Source organism: Cucumis melo, chromosome 12 (genome assembly GCF_025177605.1).
Source record: "Cucumis melo cultivar AY chromosome 12, USDA_Cmelo_AY_1.0, whole genome shotgun sequence".
NCBI classification, from domain to species: domain Eukaryota; kingdom Viridiplantae; phylum Streptophyta; class Magnoliopsida; order Cucurbitales; family Cucurbitaceae; genus Cucumis; species Cucumis melo.
In genome coordinates this window covers 4,837,053-4,846,529 of record NC_066868.1, presented here as the reverse complement: position 1 = coordinate 4,846,529, position 9,477 = coordinate 4,837,053, and the positions used below count along the sequence as shown (strand labels likewise).

Here is a 9,477-nt window from a genome sequence, read left to right as displayed (position 1 = left end):
TACATCCATCTTCAAATATTACTTTCTAAATTCTGTCTTTTTCCCATACAAAAGATATCAAGACAAATTATATATATATATATATTGCATATGTGTGTGTTTTATTTTCTTCTTTTTATAATAATATTTTCCCTCTAAAGTCACAAAAAAATGATTCCACATTAGAAAAACAATTGGAAGACTGAGTCAATTAATTATTTCTTTTGTTTTTATTATTTATTTTAAGAAAAAAATATAAATATAAACTCAAAAAAGTATATTCAAATTTGGTTTAAGTATGATTTTTTAGCCAAAGGGAAAGGATAAGTTTGGTCTTTGGTCAAAAACAGAATATTTGGTCCTAATATAAATTCAAAAGAAAAAAAAAACCGCTTATAATTATTAGATTAAAATACCCTTTTATTAATAATACTCATTTAGAGTTTGTTTAATCTTTTTATTTTATTTTTTTTAATTTTAGTTCTTACCATTCCAATACAAAATTGGAAAACATATACACATATTATATTCTCCTTATTTTATTTGAAAACTATTATTGCTATCATTTGGCTAATAATTTGAATAATAAAAACTAATTATTATTAGAACTAAATTTAAGATTATTGTTTAATCCGATTATTATTTGGGTTTTTAAATCTTAAGATGTAACTAACGGTCATACATAATTTTTTGTTAATTAAATTAGAGGTTTGACTGAAGCTGTGGTGGACGGTCTTGATTTAATCTCAAACTCAAATTATTTTGATATGAATTAGTCAAAGAAAACCAAAATAATATTAATTGAATATTTTTTTTTATCAAGTCAACGTTTCTTTTCCAAATGAAGAAAATTGAAATAGATCAATTTATTCTTTTAATTCGTCTTTATATATATATATATATATAAGAGAAGTTATTTTTTCCTCAATTTTCAATGCAACTTCTAATTATTTTCCTTTTAATTTTTTTGAAAATTAAGTATTTGAATATTATAATTAATATTACATGAAATTTCATCTTTTTTTTTTCTTTTTTTCATGATGCTTATAAGTTATTAGTAAGTGGACGGCTTTTTGAAGGAGTCAAAAAAAGGGTATATTTGAGTTCAATTGGTTTTATATGAGTTCTTAGAAATTCAAATTTGGTCACTCTACTTTTCTAAAAATCTCGAGTCAAAATTTATGATTACAATTCTCTCTTTTTATTTTTTTTGTCAAAAAAATATCTTTTACCCCTATTTTTTAAAAATAATAATTTTAATCGATAACAATATCTAATTTGGATACTACAATAAATGCTACTTTCATTAATTTAGTTACCCGTTTAAAAAATGAGATAATTCAAGTTAAATAATATTAAAAGAATAGTTCGCAAAATTATAGTATGAACAAGAAGATTATATATTATCATCATCAACAACGCTACGTGGTCAAACTTTACAATAATATAAAAATTAAATACATTTTCATTAACCTTTTAATTCCAAACATCAACAATTCCTTTTTATATATTTTAAAATATTTTAACAACTAAATCTTACCCCTAAAAGATGATTTTCAAAACTAAGTGCCAATTTCTTTTTTATATTTTCCTTATGTAACTGCTTGGACTTCTAAATTCATAAAATGATTGTAACAATATTTTTATGATAATGACTAAATTATTACAAGTAAAGTTAAAAAAATTAAATCATCGAAAATTAATTAGAAAGTAACAAGTAAAAACATACTAAATTGTTACTTTAATTTATAACCTCAATAAAATAATATTTTTTAATCAGACATATAAACAAGGACTAAGTTAGGTTACAAAAGTGTTAAAAAGAGAAAAAAAAATGTAATAAACTCTTTTTTTTTAAGAAAATATAATAGAAGTCTAAATGGAATGGGAAAATAGTTTAGGAATACACTTAAATGTTAATTATAAGAAGAGAGTATGTAGTCATTATATTATGTTTTACCTTTTACTTTAATTATCCTAACTATAGATTATCATTACTCAAAGTCAAAGTCTTCCCTTTTCTCTCTCTCCAAAAACCATATGAAACATTTCTTTATATATATATATAGATATTTGTAGCTTCAATTCATTGCCATTATCATATCAATATCATTCACATTATTTTTGGTTTTCTAGTAGTTGACATATTAATAATAATAACCCTTATCAAGACTTTATAGTTCCTCTACCCCTTTCCTTCCTCACTTGAAAAAACATTGTGTTCAATTTGAGAAAAATCCTTTTCCAATATTTTCCTTCCCCCCCTAAGAAAAATCTGGTGATCGAAGGTAGCTAGCTAGCTCGACCGACGTAGTAGTTCATCTATGGCGGGGGCAGCCGGTGGGAAGTCGCTCGAGCAAACACCGACATGGGCCGTTGCCGTTGTTTGCTTTGTTTTGCTCGTCGTCTCTATTTTCATCGAATATAGTCTCCATCTTATCGGACATGTAAGGAAGAAATAACTCGAAAAGTTAATTACAAGAGAACTTAAAATTCAACTGGGGTTTCAATATTATTACTTTCTTTTTGGCAGTGGCTAAAGAAGAGACACAAACGGGCGTTATTTGAAGCATTAGAGAAGATCAAATCAGGTAATTTTGAAATAATTAATAATAGAAAAGAAGAAAGTCTACAGAATTAATTGGTTAATTAATTTATGATAATCCTTTTTTTTTTTTTTTTTTCTTTTGTAGAGCTTATGTTATTGGGATTTATATCATTGCTACTGACGGTGGGGCAAGGACCAATAACGGAGATATGTATTCCACAACATGTAGCTGCAACCTGGCATCCATGTACAAAGGAAAGAGAAGATGAGATGAACAAAGAGATGGAGAAATCTGTGCAACATTTGGGTCATAATCGCCGGAGACTCCTTCATCTCGTCGGAAATGGTGGAAGTTTCCGGCGGAGTTTGGCCGCTGCGGGAGGAGCTGATAAATGTGCTGCCAAGGTATGAAAACAAAAAAAGAAAGAAAGAAACACACCATTTTGCCAAGTTGAGAATATATATAATATCATTAATTAAATCCGTTTGAAGCTGTTCGGTTTTTGACTTTTTTTTTTTATCTGTTTTTTTTTTGTTAATCTATTTTTAAATGATTTTTTAAGTACAAATGCTCGGATTGATTTGGGATAAAAATGTTGTTTTTATTTCAATTATTTGGATAAAAACCATTTAAAAGCGTTTCGAAAGCTTTTTTAATGAATAATTGTTAAATATTTCAATCTTTTATTTTCAAGATTAAAGGCTCAAGTTAAACTAAATCCACATTTAATTTTAAATATTTGTATTTATTCTTGACCACATTAAAAAAAATTACTTTTTTTAGAAAAGTTATTTACAAAATATAATAAGAAATCAACTAATAATTTTTTTTCATTTGACGTAAATAGTTTTTTTTATTATTATTTTTGAAAAAATTCCTTTATTTTTTTCGGTTTTCGTTTGATAGTTTTCTTTTCCTTGAAAAAAAAAAAGAAAAGAAAAAAGCTCAAGAAATTGATAGAAAAAATAAGATAAATTTTAGCTTCAATATGGTGAAAGTAAGGCTTATAGATTTAATTTAAAAAATCATTAATTGAGCTTAAATTATAAAATTGGTATAAGAATTTGGAGGGTTGTGCTTTTATGTCCACACCATTTTAGATAAGATGTTTCTTTTTTAAAAAATAATTTTGGATAAGATAAAAGAGATATAACTTTTTCTTTGAAAAAAAAAAAAGAATTAAAAACCCCACATATGTCCAAATGTAGAATGGTGCACAACATCAAACTTGTAATGTTTGTGTGATCACATTTATAAAGTCTCCAACTTACCTATAGAATTAGATATATCATACTTTAGAATTACAATAAATTGTACAAAAATAATTCCCTACCACCATTTTTTTATAATTAAAATCAATAGTTTAGATGTAAGATGAACAAACTTGAGGGTCCATTTCCACTTGGAACAGTAACTAAAAAAACATTAATTATGAAAGATTTGAAACTTTCTCAAAGTTATTTCTCACAATTTTGTTCAAGTATACATTAATATTGAGGATGATGATTGATTGATTGTGTTTTTTACTTACAGGGTAAAGCTTCATTTATCTCAGCAGAAGGAATTCATCAACTTCATATCTTCATTTTTGTGTTGGCTGTTTTCCATGTTTTGTATTGTGTTCTAACTTATGCTTTGGCTAGAGCTAAGGTAATATTATGATTAACATTACCTTTCATTTCTTTAATTAGTATATGTATAACTAATTTATTTACCCTTCTCTTATATTATTATTCCCTCTTGTTTGGACCTCAGATGAGGAGTTGGAAAACATGGGAAAAAGAGACCAAAACTGCTGAATACCAATTCTCACATGGTATGTCTAACAAAAAATTAAAATCCCCTTATATCCTTAAATTATAATCATTATTAAGAACACAAATATTTAAATATTTTACTTCGAAAAAGTGTGCAATTTGATTAAATTATAATGATAATTTTCTTTAAAAAAAAATGTGGGTTTTGAGAACAGATCCGGAGAGATTTAGGTTTGCAAGAGACACCTCATTTGGGAGAAGACATTTGAGCTTTTGGACCAAAAATCCTGCCTTCATGTGGATCGTAAGATTCCTTTCCTTTCTTCTTTTTAATTTTATATTTATTCATTTTTTTTAATATGAAATTTTACTCTATTTTATAAATATTTTTAACTGTTTTTAATTCTCTTAATCAATTATATGGTTTTTGTTTACTTCTTCATTTAACGTACGAAGGGATGAGGGGTATAAATTTAATACTCAAATTTATGTGTAATCATGGAACTACTTTTGTTTGTATTGTAATAATATATGGGTTTCAATTTCATTTTCATCTTGAGTGTATATTAAAACTATTTTAAATACTTCCATATATGTTTTTGAATAAATAAGTATAGAATTTAGTATTGAAAAACTAGATGGAGATGATTCCAGATAGGATAGTTAAATTCAAAATATTAGAATTGAGTGAAAAGATATAAAGGGGGAGAATAATTGTAAAAAAGAATGTGGTATTAATTTAATTGAAATGATAACGGTCAGAATAAGCAACTTTAGGATAATGACTTTAGCCGCCTAATCATCCCTTATTTCTCACATTACTTCAATTTTAATTTGACCCTTTTTTTTTTAATAAAATAAAATTAGATTGGATTCCTTCAAAATAATTCATATTTTTCTTTTAATTTCCATAACAGCTGTTCTTCAATTCTATCATACAGACTTCTTTAAAACAAAATACAATGAAAGTCATTATATTACAAATATATATATATATATATATATATATATATATATATATATATATATATATATATATATATATATATTACTTTTTATCGGTGGTGAAATTTTTTACCACTAATAGAAAGATTAGAGTTAAGTTGATAAATTTTAAATTTTGTTAAAAAAAAAAATTGATTGGGGTTTTTTTTGACTTGAACAGGTTTGTTTCTTCAGACAATTTGTAAGATCTGTTCCAAAAGTTGATTACTTGACATTAAGACATGGGTTTATAATGGTTAGTATAATTCCTTTAATTTTTTTCCTTAATTATTATAAACTTTGACATTCATCCAAATATAATATAATGTTTTTTTACCATAAATATAACTTTGTTTATTTACAGGCACATTTAGCACCTCAAAGTCATACACAATTCGATTTTCAAAAATACATTAATAGATCCCTTGAAGAAGACTTCAAAGTTGTTGTGGGAATCAGGTCAGTTTTTTGCATCATTCATTCATTGGAATATTTTGCTACATTACTATATATAGTCTAGCATTGATTTTTTCTTTTTTCATTTGTTTCGACCCACCTTTGATTTCAGGATCCTAATCTTTTAATTATACTTTTATTTTATCTTTTTAATGTATATAGATGCATGTTCAATCATAATATCTTGTTAGACATAGTTCATAACATCTAAATATATGTGTCTTAGCTTTTTCTTTTTTTGTTTGTTTACACTGGAAGAACTTTGGGATATCTGGGTACCTTTTTTTGTGGACACAACAATTTCATCAGGACATATATCATCGTTTCTTTTTCTTTTCTTTTCTTTTTGGAACAGTACTAAAGTTTTCTTTTTCTTTTTATTTTTGGAAGTTATGATTAAAGTTGGGTCTCTTTCTTGAACATATATTGGAGTTCAATAACTCTTTTGTTGGGTTAACCTTGCAGCCCACCAATTTGGTTCTTTGCTGTTCTATTTCTCCTCTCAAACACTCACGGTAAGACTCAACAACTAAAATATATGTCAAATTGTAAAAGCCATTCGTAAAATACATACTTATATAAATGATAATATTGTAAATTTATCATAAGTTCGAAGATAAAAGTTTGAAAATGTAATTAGAACTCCTATTTTAGTAGAACATGAGTATTTGCATATATATGTTCTGAAAAGTTAGAAATAAAGATGGTTTATGAAAGAGGAAGAAAATATTTGACAAATTATTTTCTTTTTGTGGAATTTCGTGGAACATGACAGGTTGGAGGGCATATCTATGGCTTCCATTCATCCCACTAATCGTAAGAAACTTTACACAAAATCCATAGAATTGAAGTGGGAAAATGAAAGAAGAAGATGAATGAAATGTTTTAATTAATTACTTGCAGATTTTGCTGTTGGTTGGAACAAAATTGCAAGTGATCATAACGAAAATGGCACTAAGAATACAAGAAAGAGGAGAAGTAGTGAAGGGCGTGCCGGTGGTGGAGCCTGGGGATGACCTTTTTTGGTTTAATCGACCTCGTCTTATTCTTTATCTCATCAACTTTGTTCTCTTTCAAAATGCCTTCCAAGTTGCTTTCTTTGCTTGGACTTGGGTACCTTACTATTCTCCTTTAATAAACCATATTAAATTCCATTACCAATTTTATTAAAAAAAAAAAAAAAAAAGCATTTAGGTTGCATCTCCATTTATACTTATATTTTACATTCCATTAAATTATTCAAACTTTTGCTATGTGACAAATTTTTCTTACATATTTTCTAAACTATATCTATAATAACAATTTTTTTTCCAAGGTTAAACTATTTTTATCCTTTCAAATGTGTTTGAAAAAACTCAAATATGGTTTTTTTATTTATAAAATAGGGAATCAAATCCATCTCTAATAAAGAATAAAACTAAAGGTTGGATTTCAATTTTTTTTTTTTTTTTTTTTGCCTTTTTTGTCTTTGATTTGAGCATTGTGCTTTTCATAAAAATTAAAGTTTGGCCTATTTTATTGGGCTCATTTTCTTATATTTGAAACGTCCTTATTTAATTGGGTATTAAAATTGTTCATTTTTATTTATATTCTTTTAGATAAGAATAATGGGACATTTTATATATATATTTTTTCTTTTTGATATCTGGTCATATAAACATATTATATTGCTAATTAAAAAAAATATATTTTTTAATTTCAGTATGAGTTTGGGTTGAATTCTTGTTTCCACGAGCATATAGAGGATGTGGTGATCAGAATTTCCATGGGGTAAGTTAAACCATGTAGTGTCGCATATTTATTGTATCCGATATTTTAACCATTTTATTACACTTTTTTTTCAAGCTTAAATGAATTTTTTCTTTTTCTTTTTCTTTTTTTTTTTTTTTTTACTTTTTCAAGTTTAGATTTCAAATTTATTAGACCCTTAAAACGGTAAATTCTTTTACTCAATACGTCAAATTTTCAATTTTACCTTTAATAGGTCTGAAACCTATGCAATATTTTGGAAAAATTTGTAAGCGAATTAGATACAAATTAAAAATTAGGTCTAATTAACATAAAATTCAATTTTTTTTATCTACTGAATCATTTAAAATTTTGAATATGCAAGGTTGCATTATACACAAAATTAAAAAGTTTTATTACATACTTTTTATTACAATTTTTTTTGTTGAGATCGATCAAATGGATACAAATTTTTAAATTTTAGAACTATATACTTATATATTTATATATATTTAAAGTACGATGATTTACTGTAGGGAAGATTTGAAACTTTAAACTATGGGGAGTATATGTTTTATACTGTAGAACTATGTCAATATTTATAGATAATTTTTTTATCATATAATTTAAAGTAGTTTACCATATATGAATGCATAACATTAAGCTATATATATATATATGTCAAGCAAAGACATGTATTTTAAGAAATCATATTTTTCTTATGTAAGTTTTTTTTCTTTTGATATAGATATTGAACATGATTGTTTTCATATTTATTATGATCTATCAGGGTGCTTGTACAAATCCTTTGCAGTTATGTTACTCTTCCTCTTTATGCACTAGTCACTCAGGTAAACCCAAAATACTCTTCCTATGAATACTTTTTAATTTTATTTTAGTCTTTTCAAAGTTTTAGAAAATATAATTTAACCGATTAAAAAAGAATAATTGAAAGTCTAGAACTTATAATAAAGTTTGTCTTTGTGTATATAAATATATATAGATGGGTTCAACAATGAAGCCAACTATATTCAACGAGAGAGTGGCAGAGGCCCTTCGCAATTGGTACCACTCGGCTCGAAAGCACATCAAACACAACCGCGGTTCGGTCACTCCAATGTCGAGCCGACCCGCCACCCCGACTCACAGCATGTCACCTGTCCACCTTCTCCGACACTACAAGAGTGAAGTCGATAGCTTCCACACCTCACCGAGAAGGTTCGACACCGACCGTTGGGACAATGATTCGCCCTCACCGTCTCGCCATGTTGATGGTTCGTCTTCCTCACAACCCCATGTCGAGATGGGAGGTTATGAAAAAGATCCCGTTGATTCAAGTTCGTCTCAAGTTGACCCGATTCAACCATCCCGAAACCGCAATCAACATGAGATTCATATTGGGGGCCCCAAAGACTTTTCATTTGATAGAGTTGAATGAAACAATCTCGTTTAGGCCATTCATCTCGAACTTTTTAACTTGTACGATATATTATCATTATGATCATTTTTTAATTTTCATTTCCCTTGCAAATTTAGTAGGAACGGATGTAGTATATGTATATTAATAAGGATGACATTGAGAATATTTTCAATATCAGTTATAGTTTTATTCTTTTAAAATCAATGCTTCACTTATATATAAGAAATATAACATATATCAATGTGATGAAAACTTAATTTAATTAGAAGATGAGAAGATTAGGGTTGAAAACCCTAAATTTACCTAAGAAAATAGACAGAAGTTTTAGATATTATACACTATTAATTTGGTATTTAGTTAAGTTTTTGCTTAGTTTAAATTTTATTCATTTTATTTAGTTCTAGTTTCAACTTAAATATTAATATCTTTTGAACTAATAGTATGTCACGTTCTGCTCCAAATGTCATACCACGCGACCAAATGGAGGGTGTGCAACCTAGATATTCAGTGCATACCTCATGTGAGATAGCGTGCCGAACACCTAGTGAGCAGAACCACTCTTACTCTTGTCTCTTTCGTGAAGTTCTTCCATAGAGTCTTAGAG

The 9,477-nt window shown here is 26.9% G+C and overlaps 1 protein-coding gene across 1 annotated transcript; it reads left to right on the top strand.

The window, feature by feature from the left end:
• Window positions 1-2,067: 2,067 nt before the first annotated feature.
• Window positions 2,068-9,073, top strand: LOC103501836 (MLO-like protein 6). Its single transcript, XM_008465553.2, has 14 exons — window positions 2,068-2,426; window positions 2,513-2,570; window positions 2,673-2,932; window positions 4,062-4,178; window positions 4,284-4,344; window positions 4,501-4,589; window positions 5,451-5,525; window positions 5,634-5,728; window positions 6,191-6,240; window positions 6,501-6,541; window positions 6,629-6,838; window positions 7,428-7,495; window positions 8,244-8,304; window positions 8,457-9,073. The coding sequence occupies exons 1-14, from the start codon at window positions 2,304-2,306 to the stop codon at window positions 8,889-8,891; spliced, it is 1,743 nt and encodes a 580-aa protein (XP_008463775.1). The 5' UTR covers window positions 2,068-2,303; the 3' UTR covers window positions 8,892-9,073.
• Window positions 9,074-9,477: the final 404 nt, after the last annotated feature.

Bases quoted from the DNA above. Each gene is read 5' to 3' on its own strand.
- LOC103501836 (XM_008465553.2), top strand. From the start codon at position 2,304: ATGGCGGGGGCAGCCGGTGGGAAGTCGCTCGAGCAAACACCGACATGG. The intron at 5,729-6,190 runs GTCAGTTTTTTG...TTAACCTTGCAG, and splicing joins AAAGTTGTTGTGGGAATCAG to CCCACCAATTTGGTTCTTTG. The intron at 6,542-6,628 runs GTAAGAAACTTT...AATTACTTGCAG, and splicing joins TTCCATTCATCCCACTAATC to ATTTTGCTGTTGGTTGGAAC.